This window comes from Tachysurus vachellii, chromosome 17 (assembly GCF_030014155.1).
Source record: "Tachysurus vachellii isolate PV-2020 chromosome 17, HZAU_Pvac_v1, whole genome shotgun sequence".
Classification (NCBI taxonomy): domain Eukaryota; kingdom Metazoa; phylum Chordata; class Actinopteri; order Siluriformes; family Bagridae; genus Tachysurus; species Tachysurus vachellii.
Window position 1 is genome coordinate 16,108,490 of NC_083476.1, and position 22,649 is coordinate 16,131,138.

The following is a 22,649-nucleotide window of genomic DNA, read 5'->3' on the forward strand; positions in this document are numbered from 1 at the left end:
ATGGCTCTTGTCCATATTCACAAGTATAGCATCAGTGACAAAAATAAGTGTGACTTCTGTATTTTATAGTTCTTAGATACTTGTGTGTAAGGTGAGAACTTTCGATTTGAGACAGCTCATGACAACAATCATGAAATTTTAAAGAAAATAGAATAGAAGCCTTTATTTTGTCACGTATACATTACAGCATAGTGAAATTCTTTCTTTGAGGTTGAGGTCAGAGTGCAGGGTCAGCCATGCTACAGCGCTCCTGGAGCAGTAAGGGTTAAGGGCCTTGCACAAGGGCCCAACAGTGGCAGCTTTGCAGTGCTGGTGCTTGAACCCTGATTTTCCAATCAACAACCCAGAGCCTTTAACTGCTTAATAATTGTATTTAAAGGTGCAGCAGGAATAGCTGGTCAGTCCCTGCATGTAACAGCAATCTCTTATGGCAAATGTGTTAAATCCACTGTGCCTGAAATCACTAAATAATTTATACCATGATTTCTAGTAGATGTCGCATTTAACCCTCCATATTTACATTAAATATGCATACCATAATGTGAAACAAACATAAGCGTAAAGAATTTCAATCATTTTTTTTTTAATGTGATGACATTCAATTGTGTCCTTTGTATCGTATCTCTTTGTGTTACTTTATCTTCATATAGTTTATTGAGGTTTTTTTTTTTATTTCCACCCTTACCATGCTATCAGGCAGGTTACTGAAGTGTAAATCCACCCATTGCTGAGCATTTACGCCGAATCAATGATCTGCAGTATGCAGTGGCACAACAGATAAAGAAATATGAATAAAGAGAGGGCTTGGAGCATGATGTGATGTGATGCATGGACTACAGTCCTGTCTGGTCTCTATGGTATATATTACAGTCACCCTCCTATTATCAAACTATTGATTTCAATGTGTGTTATTAAATTTGGTGTGGGAAGCTAGGATCCTATAAAATAACTGTGAAAACAAAATGTGTGAAAAGAATACTGAGTCTGAGTTTGCGACCGAGTGCTTTGTTTTCTTTCAGCACAGGAGGGCTGTGTCTAATTTCATTTCAACCAGTTCAGCTCTGTTTTGTCTTGTGTTTTCAGTGCAGTAGGAAATCTATTAAATATCCACACTAACCCTAAACAAAAAGAATTGCATGGACTTTTCTTATGCTTATACTTTATTGCTATTAATGACAATGACGTTAAAATCTTGACTCTGATTGTTCAGATTGTTTCATTTTCTATACCAACACTTGTTCTAATACATTATCGGTTTTATAATAATAACTAATTCACGGGTCATGAATGCCTGTCACTCCACATAATCTAACTCTAATATCAAAAGGCTTAAAATGCCTGCTGTTCTTTGACAAATAAAAATGACTGATCATGTATGCGGAAGTTTTACTTGCGGAGGCATTTATTTATCGTCAGTGCTTTGTAACAGTTAGTGGTAGCGCTATAACTTTTGTGCAGTTTCTTAGTATCTTTGTTGTTAACTCCAGAGAATATGAAGAACGTACTGTTTACAGCTGTTGTTTTGTAAGTGATAACAGGAGCTAACTTGTTTCATGGACATTCCATAAACGGATAAACAGTATGGCAGGGTTTTCAATTAGTTTGTCATGGGGGCAGTTCATGAAAAGCATCCCAAATGATGGGCCAGAGAGATATGGCTTGCAATATGATACAACAACAATATATGAGACAGTAAAATAAGCTTTTTTCCTACATTTAAACATGCTTGTGTTGTATTTTGAATCTGCATTACAACATCAGTGCACCCAATGAACCTTTTTCTACATTCAACTGGGTAAATCAGACAGCCATATCGCAATCATTTAGAATTTAACTCATTTAACTGAGACTTAAGTGCACATAATAAAAAAGTTCACAATATGGAAAATAACATTGTTAATTGTTATGTTTAATGGTATTTTTTTTTATCAAAATAAATTATTTTAGTATGACTATTTAAACTACAACAGCCATCTGAATAATTGACAAACATTTAGGCTGCCTTCTAATGAGAGAAATTATATTTTTTTAGATTTGGCAACAGCAGTGAAATCAGATGTATATTTTGAGGGATGTGTGATTACTCGTTTTATTGGCATTTATGTGTGAGTAGGAATATTCGTATGTGTAATTAGAGAAGGGTTAATGTTGTGTGTGTGTGTAAAAAACTGAAGGAAGAAATGAACAGAAGAAATGATACTAACACAAGTTCTGATCTGATCATCGTTCTGTCAGTCTCACAGGAGAGGCTCGCACCACTCAACTAATGTCACGTGACTCCTGCTCTGTGCTGCGACTGTGGCTCATGCTGAATGAAACAGAAGTGCGTCACTTCATAACTATAGGGTCCGTTCTCCCACTGAACTAAATTTATTATATAGATGTCTTTTTCACACTAGGATACTTGGTGGGCCGGAACAAAGGGCCGCCAACTGAATAGCCTGGCAGTACGGTGTGTTTGTTGTAATAAATCATTTTAATTACTGAAACATTTGCTTTGAAATGAGAGGAATGAAACACAACAGAATGTGCTGTTATGGGAAAATAATACTCCCTATCCTGGATGCATCACACCACCCTGCGACTGATTATTTTATTATAACACTGTGCCGCGTTGTGTTTCATTTCTTAAGTGTATATTGTGAAAATTGCACACGAGCCAGTGTCAGTGCTTTTTGTCTGATACATTAAAATGAATAAAAAGGACCTTAATTAAGGTATCAGTATGTGGGTTACTATTAATCAAGCTGTGAGCAGTTTGGTGGTGTATGCGGCTTCTTCTGAGATTCAGGGGAAAATGTAGGTTACATTTCATTGGGATCACTTATCAGGTAGGGAGTCTTTTTTCCCTTTAATTTTCTTTCAACAGGCAACTCATCTGTCACTTTATTGCTGACTAGCATCTCTAAAAAAACAGCGTGAATTGAAATAAATCTACAACTACACCACATCGTTCCATAATGCAAAGTATCCTAATTCAGCTTTGTGTAAATCTCCATGAAAATTAAGTCAGGCCATGAGGCCAGTCCTGACTTAGAGCACTGAGTCTGTCTGGGAGAGGGAGTGGTGAAGCTGCAGGTGTTTCTAGGTTCATCACTCTACATGCACTTGTTGTATATTCTGCTCTAGATTTCCATAATGATTATCTAAGGCAGATGTTAGTGTTAAGATGAAGGACTTGGTTATGAGTGGGTTACATTTCTATTTTTTATTTGGCAAGAGGACTAACAGTAATTTATTTGTGGTGGACCCATAGCCCAGACGAGGCTTGGAAATATGTGGTGCGTGTTGCAAATACATTTTGGATGGTTTGCCGTTCTGTAGGCTGGTGACACACATCTTATTACAGAATCATTTACACCTATGGAAGGCCAGTCCACCGACCGGTAGTTTTTTGGGGAGGTTGGAAGAAACTTTAGAACTTAAAGGAAATCAGCATTGACACAGCAAGAACATGTTAAACTCACAGCACTTGGACAGCACAGGCATACAGAAGACAGACAGACAAACAGACAGGAGAGTAACCCGAGATCAGGATCAAAGTTGAATAATATAACAGAAGGTGGCTTAGTGGTTAGCACATTTGCCTCACACCTCCAGGGTTGTGGGTTCAATTCCCGCCTCCGCCTTGTGTGTGTGGAGTTTGCATGTTCTCCCCGTGCCTTGTGCGTACATGGTAGGTTGATTGGCATCTCTGGAAAATTGTCTGTAGTGTGTGATTGCGTGAGTGAATGAGAGTGTGTGTGCCCTGCGATGGGTTGTATCCAGGGTGTATCCTGCCTTGATGCCCGATGACGCCTGAGAGGCACAGGCTCCCCGTGACCTGAGGTAGGTCGGATAAGCGTTAGAAGATGAATGAATGAATGTTATCTAATATGTGATTGTTTCTATGGTAACAACACCTGCAGGGAATTAATATGTATGCTGCACATAATGTAAGGCAAATAATAAATAAATAACATTGTCAGCGCTTTAAAACAGTCAGTAGTTTTTCGGCTGTGGGAGAGTCTTACATTTTCCTGTTTCTCTATAACCATACGTTGTTGTTTTTTCGTTTGTTTTTCTTTAATTAACTTTAAAAGAAGTGAGAAAAGAAGAGAGCTTGCTTATGGAATGACTTTTGTAACTGCTATAATGGAAGTGATAACAGGAACAAAGTTTCACAACATTAAATATAATCTACATTGTCAGTGTTTTTTTTTGTTTTTGTTTTTTAATAAAACATAGTGTTTATTAATTTCTTAGATATTGTGTATTGTGAAGGCCAAAAAAAGTCTTATGGGATTATAATATGATTAGATAGAATAAAAGGAAATTAATTTATGGAATGATATGGGATAAGTGCAGGACTAGGTGTAAGGCTGAAATATGGCAGCTTATATAGCAAGGTTTGTCGGGATATTAACTAAATTCTTCCCATAGCTTGTTGGGTTGAGGTGAATGTTAATGGCAAGCTAATGACTTTGATTAATATTTAATACATGTAATCCAATTTAATTGAAATTTGAAAGCAACATGCGTGCATAGCAAATTAAAACTGTCTTGATTAACAAATGTATATACAACAGAATAAAAAGCATTGATTTCCCAAGAACAATATAATTCAGCAGATTGTTGCTTTACATTGCTTTGTTTATAATATTTTCTAATTACTGCAGAAATTCTAAGAGCTGCTCTGAGGCCATTCGCTGTGCTTTAGTGTTTGAGGATTCAGAGCATGAGTCCTTTGCATGTTTTATATAAGCTTCAGAACTGTGTGATAAGGGATTAGTCAATGCATTAGTAAAAGCCAGTGGATAATAAAGACCATAGAAAACCCACTCTTTTGACTCTAAACTCAATTGCCTGTGGACAGAACAGCCTAAAATCACTGAAAGGCAGTCTGAAGGATTTTTTGAGATCTTTGGGTAAACCCTAAAAAGTACTGAACCATAGCAAAATCTTTTTCAAATTGTCCCACCATTACGTCTCCTCTCTTGAAGAGAGAAATGCATATTTTTCCATGTTCTAGGTATACACCATGTATGTGTATGTCTTTAATTCATTTTATCTCTATATTCTGTAATTAAACACCTGCAGTGTTTATTCTTTTGAAAAAGTCAGTTTGTGCCTGATTTTGAAGGAGTGAGGACAGAGCAATGATTGTGAGGACAGACATCCACAAGAATAGTGTATGTTCCCATAGGTGTAGTGTACTAATGTCTTGTACCTTTCATGTCAATTTGTTGACTGGCATCATAAATCATTTGGGAACTAAAGTGAAGGGAAAAAAAGTTGAGGTTCTTCAGTTTGTCCCTTTCTGATAAACCTTTGATTTATATATAACATCTTTTATTGAGGTATCCCAATATCAAAGTATAACAGTCTCCACATTGCATTACGCCGTTCTCTGTCTCATCCTTGTCGATTATTTTTGTAATCGGGATACTTCATTTCACGGTATGCAATTTTTTTTTTTTTTAACTTTTCAGAATGAATTATGGCTAGATAGGATTAAGCCTTTTGAAATACCAAGTACTTCCCTACAGCAAATCAGTGACAATCTGTTTCACATGGTCTGAACCAGCATGATATCATACATTCTCATAAAGCTGTACAATTAATCATATTTAAAACACTATTTCAGTTATTCATGCATTTGTTTATTTGTATTTATATATAAATATAAATACATATATAACAAAAAGTGTTTCAACCTGGTCAGGGTTACAGGGGAGCTTTGGGCAACAGCGGGAACACTGGGTAGCAGGTGCTAGTCTATCAAAGCTAACATATACACAACCATTTACATCTAGGGGCAAATATAGAGTTGCCTATCAGCATGTTTTTGGGACACATACCATATCACAAGCTCAGGATCAAATCAATGACCTTGAAGGTGTGAAATGACCATGTTGCCCACTGTGCCCACAAGCATAAACAATGACAATATAATTAGGATAAGCTATATATATATAGGAATTAGAAGGTGCTGTAATGAAGGTGTGATGGAGATTTATGAAATATACTCAGGTTTATGATGTAGGTCATGGTAATAGAAATGCTATTTTCTCTTGATTGTAAGAAATCATCATGATTTCAATGGTGACCAAAATAATAATCTTATTTACCTTTTTAGACATAATTGTGCAGCCTCCTCACTGAGCGATGCAGTGAAGTTCACCTCTTCTCTCTCTCTCTATCTCTCTTTCTCTCTCCCTCATTCACTCCCTGCAGTTTGACATGCAGCAGATGTCTCTGGAGGAGCTGAAACAAGTCCTGTTCCATGCCTTTCGGGACCACCTGACAATGAAGGACATTGAAAACATCATAGTGAATGAGGAGGAGAGCATGAAGGACAACTCAGGAAACTGCCAGACTGAATTTGAGGGAGGTGAGTGGTAAAGGATATTTCACTGTTTATTGCGGATCGTCTTTCTCGCCTATGGCTTCACTGGTGAATGGAAAGATGATCTTGTTGCTAGCTTGTTTCAGAAGTATTTGTTCTTGTACCTCTCACTTAATCTGCTATGTGGAAAAACCTTCATTCCATTGCTAACAATTTTGCAGTAATTACAGCCCTCAAACTGATCTCAGAACATCTGAAGAGGACATTTTTGATTTTCCTATAGACTCAATGGGCCTTTATGTTTAGCACTACACTAGCAGACTTTAACTTCTTGTTAAGAGGTACTGTATGCAACACACTTATTATAAGTCTGATCTGAATATTAGCAGTAATTTATAGTGCTTTTAGATCGTTTTTAAAGGAATCAACATGTATTTTTAATGCTAAATGAAAATAAATGGTCACAGCAACAGATGAGCTTAGTTATAAAGTAGAGGTAATCCAATGTCACTGTCTGTATCTGTATCCCTTTTGGATAAATACCTCTATCAGCTTTCATGTTTAAACCTGAAGTGGGGGTTCGCTAAAGAACGGTTATTATTCTGATTCTGATTCTGATGTTTATAGCATATTGTCTGTACATTCTGAATAATGACTCCATATTTGGTAACATCATCTGAGAACCTTTGCACATAAACATTATCTATTTTTTAGTTAACGTATTTGAACTTTTGGCTGATAATTCTGTTGCCTTTAAATTGCCTAAAGTCCAAGGTTGTGAAAATAAATATGGGTAATAAACAGGAGTGTTACAACCCCTAGTCACAAAACATTTACTTAATTTAACGCTGTGTGGTCTCTTCACAAAGTTTGAACCATTGTTTTCACTATCAGTTTCCAGACACACATTTGTTTCTCTTCTGTGTGACTTCTTTAGTGCATTCTAAAGGAAAGAATCGGCAAACGTGTGTCCGCAAGAGCCTCATCTGTGCATTCGCGATGGCCTTCATCATCAGCGTCATGCTTATTGCGGCCAACCAGATGTTGCGTAAGGGTATGGACTAGCTCCGTCCACTGTGACTCCTGAGTGATATTACCTCTGCTCCACTTATCTAGCCAAACAAAACATGACAACGAGAACTAAATCTGTAGTTGACGTTTATTGCTCTGTATCTGGGCTTGCAGTGAGCAAGCATCCCACTGTGCTAAAGACACCAGCCCACTCCTCTCTGAATTTAATGCACTCTAAAGACTTCTATGCATCCAGCTTTAAAGCATATAATGAAGTACTACTTTCTCAGAAGAACTGGAGCCAACACATGGAAGTCACAAACGGACAAGATAAACCACTAATAACAGTTGTTTACCCTCCCTTTATCTCTCTGACAGGAAGACATAAGGGCTTTGTGGTGCCCCATAATGCAATAAGATTTTGGCCCTTTCTTGTATTTGTACGTGTTTCTCTCTCATCTTCTCATCAACTCCAGTCTCCATCTGAAATAGGAGTCGCGAGGAGGACGCCACTTCACCAATATCTCCCATCAAGGTCACTTCATTGTCTGTATTTGAGCATGTGCATGTAAACTTGCTTCAGTCTTATAAACAGCATTAGATTTTGCTATTGAGAGACCATTTCCTGATTAAAAATGGAGTCACACAAGCTGTAGCAAAGCACAGTGATTGAAGGATGATACCATATTTTCCAGACAATAAGTTATTATTGAGTAAAAACGTGCATCTAATGAGTAAAGTGTGGGATTCAAATATATACTTGGTTTTGTTTGGTTTAGTATTTGGTGTTCAAGTTAACAAAAAAACAGATATTCTATTTGAATTTATTTCTTTGCAGCTTAGTTGTTAGTTGCATTTAAATCCCCAAAAGCACCAACAGTTCAACAGGAAACTTTCTGTCAGACAAAATGTTTTTGTACAATCATGCTGATTTCAGTCATATATGAAGAAACATGTTTGACAGACAGGCAGAAACGCCTCCTTATCCTGACCGGTTGAATGTTAGTGGTCCACATCATATACATTTGATTGTCTTGATTTATAAATCCCTGAGCCCACTTTTAATGCACAACATCCAGCTGACTGGTAGAGGGCATTTTATAGTCTGGAAAATATGGTAAATATTTTGGTAAAACACCAATTTCCAATACAGGTAGATGGACAACTGTGTGTAGCTAAAATAAAATGAACAGCTATTTTAGTAATTGCTAGTCATGCTTGGAACAACTTAAAGACATATCAGGGTTAAAGTCATTCTCACTGATTAAAACTAAGTATGAGGTCTTTTAAAGGTCTGATCAACATTTTGTTTTGTTTGACAAAGTTTTTTGGACTTTTTTGGTCCAATTTTGATTACTTATTCAGTTCAGACTCAGGCACAGACTGAAACATTGAAGTGCATCTGAAAACTGGTCTGTCTCTTAACCTTGTCTTTTTATCCCCTGTTCCTGTACGTAACCTTTTCTCTGTAGTGCAAATACTATAACCGTTTTAAATATATTTAAATGTGTCAATATTCCTGTTGCCTGTCCACTCTGTTTGTGTGTTGTAGTGTAGCAATGTCATGTTTTCTCATATAGCACTGCATGCATGTCTGTGTATATAATGCTGTATAGCAGAAATGTCTGTTAGATGCATACCTGAATGTTTAGTCCATGCATGTCAGAACCTGTTTCTACACATATGTGTAAAGCACTGGGTTTACTGGGTTTTTTTTTTTTCTTGGAAGCAGTCAGTTGTCTTCCTGTCATCTCTAGAAAAGAATTGATGTGATAATTGAATGAAATGGTCCATTAAATGCCATTTGGGCAAGGAATAAAACACAGCAGGGCATGCTGGTATAAGAAAATAATCATTGATGGGGTTGATTATATTGAGCTAATTATTTTCCAATAACAGCATGCTCTGTGATGTCTTATACCTCTTATACCACAGCAGTTTGCCAAATATTCCAAATTTATTTTGTAACAGACAATACACAGATTAGTTTCTGTTATTCCCTCCCTCACAAACCTCTCTTTGTTTGTTTAAGTTAATAAACCTACTGCAAATTGTCCCCACAAGCACTCCCTCCTTTTGGAAAACGTACAGAAAACTTATTGCTTTACCTCTGACTGTTAGAAAAGTGCTGACCCTGGAGACTCCTTCCAAAAAAATGTTAAATAAACGTCTCCTCACACACTCTTCATCTGTTTATGTGGACTGTCTGCCTTGCAAGTCCCTGTGTAAATTGTTACTATGGAAACAATAAAGTGATAGAAAGGAGTGTGTTAATATAAACCTGTGACTTGGCTTGTGGCCGACAAGCTGACAGTATAGTCAGAGATGCTGTTAGAGAATATGTATAAATTAGATCAGAGGTAGGAAAATTTAACAGAGCTGTGGTATAAGCTTGAAATAATAACTGTAGTGTGAAAAAAAAAGTCGGTACTGAATGTCCAAGACAGGGCTGCAAAGAATGAGAATCCAGCTAGAGTCAAGAAGCAATGGCAAAAAGAATAGGGGAAATTGCCATGCCTCATGTGCTTATTTTTTATTATTAGCATTCAGATATTAAATAGAAATGTTCCAGTTCCAGTGAACAAGGTGTGGCCTCTGTGCTGTCAGTTCCTAAGAAGGAAACCAGGCTATCCAAGTGTTTGTATAATTCTAAACCACAATGTGTCATATCAATTGTACATTATAATTATAACTCTAAATTGTATTATTTGGATTTTTTCTTCAGATCTTTCAAAGATTTGATTGTTAATGTGTAGTGGTTCTGAGAAAAGCTGCACGCTTCTGTTAAACAAATAAGCAGTCAGTGGCTCCATCTAGTGAGCCTAGTGAGCCAATCAGTCTGTGGTTTTCTTTCTTTCTTTCTTTCTTTCTTTCTTTCTTTCTTTCTTTTTTAAGGAGAAAGCAAATATTTATTGTGTTTGTATTTAGTCCATTTAAAATGACCTACATTTAAAAGAAGCTATTAAAACCCCAAAATATATATTTTTCATTTTAATTGATTCTATCATTCCCAGATAAAAATATAACTGTAAAATATATCCAATGTTCTGTCTAAAAATGCTAATAATAAGGTGTCTGCTTCTGTTGTGTGCCATTCATGTTGATGCCATGTAGTGGACTGAAAGTGCCAAAACTCCAGGTGCAATAGTTTGTTTATGCCCCAGTCATTCAGTTTAACCCTGACATTGCAGTCACAGACACTCAATAAAAGACTAGTTTTGGCTGTTTTTTTTTTTTGTTTTGTTTTGTTTTGTATTTTGTTTTTGACTATGTTTTTGAAATATTTACTACACTTTATTACAGTTTTTATTTTGCGTGTAAATTATTTGTTTTTGTTTCCAAGGTTTTTATTATTCTTTCTGGAATTTTTTATCTGGTTAAGGGGACAGTGGGCTCTTGAATCTAGTTTGCTCTCAATCCAGAATCCTCTCTTTTAGCATGCCAAGTGAAATGTTCGGAAGAAATTTGTATTACGTATTTATTCTTATGTATATGATGCATTTTATTTTTAAGAAGCGTAAAAGGGATTGTGGATATGCATAATGGTGTACACTTTGCATGCAGGCTATGGATTGACAGTAAAATTATAGCAATATGATTTTTAAATAAGAAAAACAAAACTTGTAAGAAAATATGAACGGATCATTTGTATATTGAATAAATGACATACAGTGAATGTGAAAATAAACACCTTGTATCAACTACAGTGCAAAGACTTATTTATTTTCTCTTCTATTCGCTGTTATCTTCCTTCTTTGGTTTCTTATGTTTAATTCTTCATTACTGATTTTATATAGTTATTATATATAGATATATTTGTTCAAATCTAATACAAGACTATAAAATAACAATAACAATAAACTAGCATGTTCTATTGGAAACTAGTGGAACATCATAATTCTCTTTATGTTTATTATTAACTGCATGTTCTGAAAGATACATTAAATAATACCTAGAAGTTAAATCATGATTTTTTTTTTAAGTAGAAGTATTGGAAAGGTTTCGAGAAGTATTTAAAAACTAAAAAACTCTTTGATGTTCTAACAACATGTTTAGTGAAGTATTAAGACTGATGTAATCACTGTAAGAAAAAAATAATTAATGTTTGTTGTTATTAATTATATTATCAGTAAACATTTCGACACTACAGTATGTACATACATTGCAATTATAGACTATCGATAAATATGTTGTTGCTATTATTATTATTAACACACACACACACACACACACACACACACACACATACACACACACACACTAAGGATTTTAGAACACCCTTGAAAGCGGCTTAGCCAATCAGAAGTGACGTTTCGCTCTGTGGTACTCTGTGATTGGATGAAAGCACACACTCGCTCACTTTCTGATTCATTTGCAACAGGAAAAAACAACTAGGATTCCAGAGAAATCCGAATGCGCGATAAGACAACGAGGCGTGTTTTATTTTGTAAGGTTGCACTTGTCCTTACAGCCTAATTTGTTCTGTTTTGCCAAACGGATATATCTAAAGCTGCTTACAAACGAAGAAGAAGCAAAGCACGAGTGCTATTAATCTGTACGTATGACGACAGTTTTCTGTTTGTTTTTTTTTTACTAATATTTAAAAAGAACATTTAAAACTGATCTTTATTTTTCACAAATAAGGTGTTATGTATGCATGTAGGGGTTGAATTAAAACAAATTACGCTAGAATTTATCACATGCGAGTGGTTAGTAAACACGGAAGTGACAGGAAGCTGTGTACAGTCATATCAACTCTGTATGTCAGCTCTGTACTCCTTACAGGCCTGTAGAACTTCATTAATATTCTACACTATAGCCTAGAAGATATACGTGTAAAAAAAATTATATTGTTTAATATATAGTGTAACGTTTATTAAACGTCGTAAGTGCTTTATGACGTCATCGCATTTGTCCACCTTAACCTTTTTGCTGTGTATGTTTTTACTTCATTTTATTTCATTAACATTGCCTTTTTCGTTGTTGTTTTGTTAGTTGTTGTTGTTGTTTTTTTTTTGAGACAAACACACCAAAGATTCACAACGTCACCATGTCGTTTATGTCAAGGGTTGCCAGGTGTGCATTATAAAATCACCTTTTCAGTAGCTAATTGTCCAGTACTAAATACTGGTGGGCCAAATTTTGTTCAGTACACTTTGCACTTACACTATACACTATACCATATGGTGTATGCATTTTAGAAGGTTTGTTTTGTCGTAGATGGATTTTCTTTAATAACTCTTCCGATTCTATGACATACACACAACAGCTTTAACAGAATCAGAATATGGTCACTTTGGGAGAACGTGCAGTACTCTACAGTGTCCACACAGACAGTAATCTAAGCTCAGGACCAAACTGGAGCCCAGGCAGCAACTAGATCAAAAGTAGGACAGTATTTTTTGAAATTTGTATACCTATATTAGGATGGAATTTGTGTATCTATAAACAGCTGAGAAAGCTTGAGTTTGTCAACCTTGGCAAACCATGTCTCTATTGATCTTGTTTTGTGCACAATGGCATCGTCATGGTGAAAAACATCTTGGACTCTTATTATCAGATGTTCTATATGAAGTACATTCTATATGAATGTGCAATTTTAGTTTTGTGCTAACACTTTGAGGAAGGCCCTCATACTGGTGTGATTGTTAGGTGTATGCAAACCTTTGGGAATTTTGAGTATTTATATTTTCTGCTTTATGCCGTTTGCTATTCCTCCTCATCTAACCAACTCCTGCTATGTTGAAGTCATGTCATTTTTTCCCAGACAGTGGCATGCTCCAATTAATCTTCAGGGTTGCCATGCTTGTGTTTTAAAAGCATTTGAAAGGCCAGTTATATAATAGCATAATTCAAAATGTTTCTTCTAAACACAGTAATATTTATTAACATTTATTATGTAGTACATGCACAAATCTTCTCTTAACAACAACAGAATATAGTCTACCTGAAACTACTCAAAAGTATTGCATACATGTAAAAGGCATGTATTTGTAAGCTTAGTACAAGCTATATAGTTAGTAAAGGTTATAGTTAAGGAAGTCTTTGCTTTCATTTCACTGAACGAACTGAGCTTTTTATCCCTAATTGGACATCAACACTGACTGGATTTTCTTTTTTCAGGTGTGAAGTCTGTGTTCTGTTGAGGATATTCTGAATTCATTTAAGGGTAGGTTTAAAAAACAGTGTAAAAATATTAGAAATAATTAGAAACTAGTCTGTTTTCTACTCAAATAATGCAATTTCCTCAGTTTGCTCAGAGTCAATGAGATGAAAAAATGCAATGTTATTCAGGCATGAGTCACAAATTTCAGGGGAAGACAATCTCAGCTCTGCACTTCGAGTGAAAAATAATTAAAACAGTTTTTAGAATTTTGCTAAGTAATTCATTCATTCATTCATTCATCTTCTACCGCGTATCCGAACTACCTCGGGTCACGGGGAGCCTGTGCCTATCTCAGGCGTCATTGGGCATCAAGGCAGGATACACCCTGGACGGAGTGCCAACCCATCGCAGGGCACACACATTCTCATTCACTCACGCAATCACACACTAGGGACAATTTTCCAGAGATGCCAATCAACCTACCATGCATGTCTTTGGACCGGGGGAGGAAACCGGAGTACCCGGAGGAAACCCCCGAGGCACGGGGAGAACATGCAAACTCCACACACACAAGGTGGAGGCGGGAATCGAACCCTGACCCCGGAGGTGTGAGGCAAAACGTGCTAACCACTAAGCCACCGTGCCCCTCTTGCTAAGTAATTGTATAATAAAATAAACTTATGTGATTTCTGGAGAATGTAACAAGGATATTTGAGCTAAAAGCCTAAACATACATCCAAATGAAACCAAAATGTCTTGCAATGGCCATCTCGGTTTCTGGATTTGAATCCTACTTAAAACCTGTCATGACTGAATCTAGACAGCAGCTTGAAATGTTTGGGCTACAATATTTAACATGGCGCGTACTATATTAAATTCCAATCTGACAATAATGTGCTTGCATTGTGTTTTCACAGATCGCAACATGGCCATGTGACTATTTTATTGGCTCTTCATCAACAAAATACAGTTAAGAGCATACTCGTGCAAGGAAAAACAAACATTCAGGTAAATATAGTCTGAGATCCAGCTGTGTTGTACTCTGTAATAATGTGTGGCTGTAAAAAGAGTAGACAGGGTGAAATATCTTCTCTGATATGTTTCTCAGAAAAATGATGGAGGTTCCAGACCTTGTGGCAAACAAAGATGTCTACATGATGCTTTTACAGAGGAAGATACAGAATGCAAAAACCCCAGAGGAAAGGGAACAATTTGAAAAGCAAAAGTTTGAGCTCCATCAGGTAAGCATGTTACCAGTGCTAATAACTGATCATTATTAAAATGTATTTAAAATACCTCTATGTGTTAGGAAGGGCATCCATCAAAAAACCTGTGCCAAAATCAAACATGTGGACTAGATGATCCGTTGTAGCCACACTAAACAGAGAGAAACAACATTTAACATACCGTTAATCCATTGAAAGTTATCCTCATCCTCATATCCTGGCAGTCAGTTCTTGGGAGTTCTGGTGCTTCCCATTTGTGTAAAGGAACAACATTGAATTTTTTTATTTTAATATATACTTTGGGATATTTCTTTCCTTAGGGCAGAGAGCTGGTCGTACAGTCTATGCAACAGATAGTGGAAAAGTGCACAGACTCCAATCAAGATTTCCATGAGGTTTTGCATGGAAAAAGCAAAGCCTACTCAACCAAGGAATATAAGGAAGTTGCTGAGCACTACAAAGAAAAGTGTTTTGACTGGCATGATAAAAAGGTGGAAATCTCACATTCTTGCTTTAAGTGTACAAGTGCATAATGTCACCATGTCGTTCTGCCTGGTTTCACACTGTGTTTGTTGAATTTTCAGTATCAGACCGGTCTGGACCATCTGTACCTTTTTGCTAACCTGCTTGATAAGAAAGTGACAGTGGAACGGTAATATCCTCCATATGTACACTACATTTTAGATATATTTTCTAGGGATGAGCGAGTACAGCATTATCTGTATCTGTATCCGTATCTGTTAACCATATGAATTATCTGTATCCGTACTCTGAGTGGGTGGGGCCTAATCCGGAAGTAGGCTTGGCTGTTGTCTTGAAAGGGGCGGGGCTTTAACCGGTAATAATTAATTTGTAATATTTATAACGCTAGCTCACTACCTTTATGTTTTTATGAAATACAACAAAAACGAGTCAGACACTCAGTGTCTGGTTACTGGTTAGAGACAGTTGAAGGTTTAAAAAAGAAAAAATCTCCGACAGGCAGAGACGCAATGCGAGTCGCATTCTACCAAGCAAGCACCACGTCTGAACGAACCCACGTTTACCAGAACTCTACTGGTTAGTAAGTACGTATTATTAACGTTACAACCCGAAGTAAAAAGCTGAAGAAACCCTAAACGTTAACGGGAAAAGACCCGCAAACCCGAGTGACTGAGGGAGAGACAGAGAGCTGTTCTGTGTGTGACTGTGAGTGAGCAGAGCGAGACACAGCAACACAATACATCTGTATGTGTGTAGGGGAGGGGCGCTGTGACTAGCCTATCACTGTATCGGAGGGGCGCTGTGACTAGCCTATCACTGTATGGGAGGGGCGCTGTGACTAGCCTATCACTGTAGGGGAGGGGCGCTGTGACTAGCCTATCACAGAACGCTGACACAATCAGATACCCAATGATGGTTTTCATTCAATCCGAGCACAGATATTGACTCGTATTACTCGTATAATACTCGTACTCGGCAGAAGTGCTTTATCCGTACCGGATACTCGTTTCAGCAGAGTATCCGGCTCATCTCTAATATTTACACTCATTGGCCATTGAGCAGATATGAGAATGAGTCCATTAAAAACTCATTAGAACTGGATCAATTTTTTTTTACAAGATATTCATCAAACAGTAAATGGGAACTAAATACAGGTAGGAACTAAAGACATGAAGGGGAGGAACTGATGTCCTAACCCTGACGTATGCTATAGGATTGGTCTGAGAAATCATTTTGGATTTTTCTGCATCATATTTAATATATATCTCCGTTCAGTTGTCTCTTATGATGTGGTCACTTAGTCAGTTGCTGCTGCCATTTCGGTCATGGCTCTGTGCCCTAGATTGTATCTGTTGTACCAATACCAACCCTGACCCCCCAACACACACACACACACAACCATATCAGTGTCAACCATATTAATGTACTAAGAGTATTCAAACAGGGTGTGGCAGGGCACATCACCAGACAAATTACACACAACAGCTAGTTTAGAGTCAGTAATTGAATTTCAGGGAAAGTAGGTAAAAGGACGAGGTCAGTAATAGTCTGTACCACGCCATCACATATTCAACATCTCCCATCATGTCTCTTGATAACTGCCTTACAGTGCTTTCTTTTCCCATTAATTTCTTTTTTTTTTTTTTTTTTTTTGTGGTCAGGATTAAGAGTGCAATCGAAGAAGTTGGTACTGACATGAGAGCCAAAATGGAAAAAAAGGAGAACGAAGAGGAAAACGAGATGGAACAGTAAAAGGAAATGGAAGATGATGAAGAACATAAGATAGCAAGCGGGAGAATGAATGAATTGGTCTCGATTTGCAAAAAATTATATATAATTTATATATATTTATATAATTAATATAAACACATATATTAAATAATATAAATGCTACTTAAAGTCCAGAGACTTTTTCAGTATTAATAAATACCGTAATAGAGTTTATTTTATCACTACAGATAAACTGAGTGGGCTCTTGTGATTACTTTTTTTTTTTACTTTTTTACTAAATTTGCTTTTGCTTGAAATTGCACTTAATCAGTCTGGATTAATTAAGAGAACAGCAATCGAGACCTTCATATAATCATGCTGATGTTTGCTATACACAATACTAAGGAGCTTATTCCTAATGATCTGAGATATTCAGTAGTCTTCTGCTTCTGACTTCTTGTAGTGACTTCTCAGCAAACTTTGGTTTACTGAGTTCAATCGTACAAATCTTTTTTTAATGACTCACTGTCATATGTTATTTTTTTGTGTTACAACATCGCACATTTAGCAGTTCAGAACATCGCATATATAGTTGTTTTCATAGAATATGTAGGAAGTGTGAAGGCTTTAAATTAATAAATCATAATTAAAAAAAGCTCAATTTAATTTTCAGTGCACTTTAATTTATTTCTGTTTCTCTTTTGGATTTTCAGTCTTATGTCTGCGTTAAATGCATCATTTCACAATGTAAAAGTTTTGTTCAGCTAAATACAGTGGCTCTTAAAGCATGTAACCATTTCATTTTGTAGTTGTTTGAAAAGGAGAAAACAGCCTGGCCATATTTTGATCTAGATTAGTACATGTCATCCTTTCTGCTTCATCACATTGCTTGCCAGATTTTCCACAAATAATCAAAGACCATTTTTAAACAAAGATGACTTTATTTCAAAACTGTCCTTTAAAATCAGCATGTCTTAATTGTACCATGTGGAAATCAGGCAATACATATAACAAAATGTATTACCAGTGTCCTAATACAATCAGCTCCAGAATTAATGGCACTCTTGAAAAGAGTGAATTTTAAAAAAAAGACTAAAATCGACATTAAAAATAAAATGTATTTGTCGTCATTGTTTTTTTTTTTGTGGATTTTAAAACCACATACGACACATTTTTTCCATGGGTTTATGTTGGAGTAACAGCTTAGAACAGGAAGCAGGTTAATATCCAAGACTGTAAATATGGCTTTTCTCAGTCAATGTGAGTAATAAATTCCTTTTTAAAAAAAAGAGAGGGGGAAAATTAACATTAATTTTCAGCATCTCAGTCCAGTCAGCATTCGGAATTTTATGCAGCAGGTTTTTTGCGATGTTGCAATATTTACTCTGCTGAATTTAAAGCTCAAATCACCTAATACTAAGAAGTGTATAATGAATCAAAAGCAATTCTAACTACATTTCTGGCACTGCCGCATCCCACATAGATCTCAGAAGATGTTTTTATTTTTCAGATTTATATGTGCAATTCTGATCCAAATAGAAAATGAACAGAAAAACAAACAAAACTCCTTATTAAATAATACACTGTTGAATCATTTTCCATCTTTCAAGTTGTTGGTTGTTTTCTTATTTATTTCCATGTGGTTAACTGACTTGTTAGGAGTGGAGTGTTTGCATTATAATACTGAATTGTGTGCACTGGACAAAAAGCTAGCCCAATAAATAAAAATATAAATATTACCGTTTTAAAAATACTTGCAAAAAACATTCTGTAATGTTCGTGTTAAATAACACTGTAATGTTAGGATAAGGCAGTTAATGGGTAGTGTTTCTTGTGTGAAAGGAAAAAGGGAACGAAGGGGAAAAGGTTTCATAATAGTGCTGACAACGCAGTGCCTCATAAAATCTAGCACCCAGTTAGAAGTTCGTAAATGCTAAAAGTTGTCATAGGATGATCTATCCAGTTGGGTAGAATGTTTTGCACCCCCTAAACATAATTTCTAGATGTTTCTTTAACAAATTATCAAAATACATTGGAAGAATGGCTTATACTTGCTATGCTATACAGACATGTTTGGTGTTTGCATGTCCTCAGAAATTAAGGCAACATGTCCGGCATGGTGCTATACAAACAAAACTAGTCCATAAAACACCATGTTATTAATCAAACCAAGACTGTGTCTCATATCACATGATATGCATGATTCTAGGCTGTACTAACACTAATTAGTTTAACTATCATGGTTAATGTTTGAATTTTAACCGTTCATGAAAAACTGCTGGGCCCCTGAGCAAGGCCCTTAACCCTCTATTACTCAGTTGTATAAAGTGAGATAAAAGTCGCTCTGGATAAGGGTGCCTGCTAAATACAAAGTATGTGAGAGAAAAATAAATCAAGTCAACAGGATTGCTAGCTGCACTACATACTGGTAAATGTTATTACCATGGCAACCTGTATTAGGAAACTTCATAGCACAGCGACTGGAACCTAGCAGCAATAAAATCTTAACGTAAAATGTGTGTGCACAGTTTAAATGAAGCCCCTGATGGACAGGAATGTTTTGACTCTGATGAGCCATCTATGCATGTGAACAGTGCAGCGCAGAAGAAACATTACAAGTCAGATCTCAAGTATAAACCATGCTTTCAACAGAAAAATACTCAATTTGGCCAAAATTCTACTTTTAGGGGTTTTTTTGGCAGTGATATGTGAGTCACACATCTTTATTGTATTATCCCAAGGGTATGCTAAATTTTGCACTCAATTCTATACATAACACATATGTTCATGTGTGCATCCAGTTCCAAGGTGCTACACACTGTGTTAACATTCATTACAGATGTTGATAAACTTATATAAAAGTATTAAATACGGTTGAATTAAATCAACAAAATGTTTACTATGAAGTCTCTCTGCCCATCATATCACTGTACAGTTAAAGTAATGTGATTGGTCACATTTATCTGTGTATATAAGATCCTTCTGTACGGGATTTTTGTAAAGAACCTGAAGAGAACATGAAATCTGCAGTGTGCTATCAGACAGACTGTTTGCTGGAGTGAAAGCAGTCAGAACTCAGTGTGTGTCGGACTGCTGAAATCTTTGGGTCCTGTTTCACTGGGTTTAATAAATACACCCTCCATGGTTTTCCAGTAGCTGTGCTGGCTGTTGCTGGTCATCGCGTGCACTTCTCTCTGCCCATGGATAGGCCTGCCATACTGCTCACCCGTCACTGACAGCAGCGCTTCTGTGGCAGTATGTTGGAAACGCACCGACTCATCACGCTGCCATACAGAACCACCACATAGTACAGTCCACTCATCCAGATGGTCACCTTCACCATCCTCTCCAAAGGCACTGACTTCCTAAATGATCAGGGAAACAAGTTAAAGTAACTGTTTAGCAAACTATTCCCTTTCAGCCAAAGGTTTTCCCATAAATACCTGCCCACATCTTCAGATAGTTCCTTTAAGAGTGTTATTAGGCTACATAATATTTTGTCAAAGAGGACCAAGCTGAGGTGGAATGAGTTGTGGACTGTAAGACAACAATATCATAACAAATGTAAAACATTTACTATGATATATGTGATGCATCAAAATACATAACTTATTGTTAAAAAAAGACAGCTGACAGGATCATAGATATATATATGTAGTTATATATAGAGCTCATAGGGTCATGGTTTTACACTATACTGGGATAATTCAGAGAAAAGTTTGGCAGAGGAGATTATGGAGGGGATCATGTCTGTACTTTAGAAATGTGTGGACACCACGGTGACCTTGTTTCAACTTATTTCTGTCCAAGAGACAGAGTCTGTCTTTATGAATTAATTTCGATTAGTGAGCAGTGAAATGTCTGCAGTGCTTGGTGCTTATCGACCTGGTTGGACGACAGTGGAGATGCAAAGTAGTGGCTGTGCAGATTTCGGCCTGTGTTCACGTGTGTGAGCCTGATGTTCTGGCCACATCTGACTGGAGTCCCCCGATTACAACCTGCCCCAATGGTGCCACGCACGCTCCAGTAACTATTGCTGTCTTCCACAGTGGTCACTCCAGTCACCGACTGCTGGCCGCTACCTGATACAGAATATCAGAATCCAGATAAAAAAAGAATATCAGAATCCAGATAGATATATATCAGAATCTAGATAAATCTTTTAAATTGCTTTAAAATGTTCATTCTATCTCAATTCAGTTAACAATTCAGGCTATGTTAATGTTGCAATAAAGTAAATCAGTCTTAAATCAGAGCACTGTTTAATTCTCACATTCTTAAATCTGATTGCATTGATTAATTTCATCAGAATCAGGTTTATTGGCCAAGTGTGTTGACACACACAAGGAATTTGGTTCCAGCTGTTTGAAGTACAGACATAATTTCATTCATTTCAACAGAAGCTCTGATGATAACAAGACAAATCCCTGTCTATAATAATGATAAAATATTTCATATGTATTCTTTAAACAACAATAATGTTTTTTGTTTACAAATTGTTGAAATATAAGAGAAATTTTCCAAGAACACGTCCCGAGACATGCCAAAAACATCAAAGTTGCCAATAGTTATCATTTGTGATAGTTTATTATATGACAAGATTCCTGTTACCACTTAACTAGTTATAAACTAGTTATTACTTTTTAACTAGTTATAAACAGTCATTACCTCATCTGCCTCTTGTTTCTCTTTTTCTCTCTTTTTAAATTAATAGGACAAAAATAACAGCTTGTCAAACAGAAAGAACAAACTCCCTTGTCCTCAAAACTATCTTGTGTAGGAAAACATGCCATTACAATGTGGAAATAGACATGGATCTCCTTATTAAAAGAAATTTGCCATAGAAAAATAACAATAGCAATAGCTATGAATGAGCTGTTTTTATACGACTGGCAACAGCGCATTAATACAAAGTTGTGATTTGTCTTGCAGCCGGAACTATTACCAGAGCTGTTGTGATCAAAAATGAATCAACATTCGCTGACCAATCAGAAACGAGGAGCGTTATACAACCAACAGCAACCAATTAAAACATTGTTAGCTGTTGGACCGTGTCCTGAATCAACGAACATAGTACCTGACACTGCCTTTAAAATACAGTCGCGTGCAGAATCGTGATCACTCACCGGATCCGTAGCGCACATCATGAGAGTGGAGCCTGACGTTGTGTTCAACGTTCAGCAGCTTCACCACTGAGCCGCACGTGACAAAACTTATTTCCGAACCAAAGGAAAAACTACACACACAGGATAATGAAGCTGAAACACATAAAAGCACCATGGAAACAATACGTTTCCCCATTGCTGTCACTTCTATAGATGTCTAAACGTTCTGAAAGACGAGCATGAGGCAACGTCATCACCGAAAAATACCGACGGAGCGCGCGTGCTGTTCGATGTGCGCGTGCTGTTCGATCGCGCGCCTTCGTGTGGTCTGGAGCAGTGTGTAAGACATGCATCTGCACCCGGATCACTGCCCAGTGATAATCATGTTTAAACTTTATCTTAGGTTAATGTATTTCCTACACTTCATGTAACCTCTTTAACCCGACTCTAAAAAGCAGCTTCACTGAATATTAAACATGCCAGATATTTGTTTAGGTGCCCCAACACCCTATTAACACTATTTTGTTTTCCTTTCATTTCTTATATGTCTGCATGTACAAACTAGAAATGCTCAGCTATACGCTATTACATGCATGTAGAACATTATATGAAGTTTGTTTTGATTTTTGACAGTACCATTAAAAGACAAACTTTTATCGTGGAGCAAGATAATGACCCTA

General features: G+C 36.6%; 4 protein-coding genes across 5 annotated transcripts in view; 2 read left to right on the forward strand and 2 right to left on the reverse strand.

Annotated features, from left to right (window-relative positions):
* The window catches only part of caln2 (calneuron 2), a 33,515-nt gene extending 22,539 nt beyond the window's left edge, over positions 1-10,976 (forward strand). The window contains exons 5-6 of the mRNA XM_060891626.1: positions 6,217-6,373; positions 7,266-10,976. Of these exons, the coding sequence (XP_060747609.1) occupies positions 6,217-6,373; positions 7,266-7,393 (285 nt within the window). The 3' untranslated portion in view covers positions 7,394-10,976. The remainder of the gene's footprint in view (positions 1-6,216; positions 6,374-7,265) is intronic.
* LOC132860195 (methyltransferase-like protein 27) overlaps positions 1-22,649 on the reverse strand; it is a 242,299-nt gene that overhangs the window by 71,062 nt on the left and 148,588 nt on the right. The window lies entirely within an intron of this gene.
* Positions 11,706-17,994, forward strand: LOC132859710 (legumain-like). 2 transcript variants are annotated; one of them, XM_060890568.1, is made up of 7 exons: positions 11,706-11,894; positions 13,463-13,508; positions 14,363-14,453; positions 14,554-14,686; positions 14,992-15,162; positions 15,256-15,323; positions 16,816-17,994. In XM_060890568.1, exons 4-7 carry the CDS (start codon positions 14,558-14,560, stop codon positions 16,904-16,906), a joined length of 459 nt encoding a protein of 152 aa, XP_060746551.1. In that variant the 5' UTR covers positions 11,706-11,894; positions 13,463-13,508; positions 14,363-14,453; positions 14,554-14,557; the 3' UTR covers positions 16,907-17,994. The 2 variants fall into 2 exon arrangements, with proteins under 2 accessions (XP_060746551.1, XP_060746552.1); XM_060890569.1 differs by lacking the exon at positions 13,463-13,508.
* Positions 17,995-22,259, reverse strand: sdf2 (stromal cell-derived factor 2). Its single transcript, XM_060890567.1, has 3 exons — positions 21,991-22,259; positions 20,750-20,946; positions 17,995-20,229 (listed from the first exon to the last, which is right to left on the reverse strand). The coding sequence occupies exons 1-3, from the start codon at positions 22,163-22,165 to the stop codon at positions 19,933-19,935; spliced, it is 669 nt and encodes a 222-aa protein (XP_060746550.1). The 5' UTR covers positions 22,166-22,259; the 3' UTR covers positions 17,995-19,932.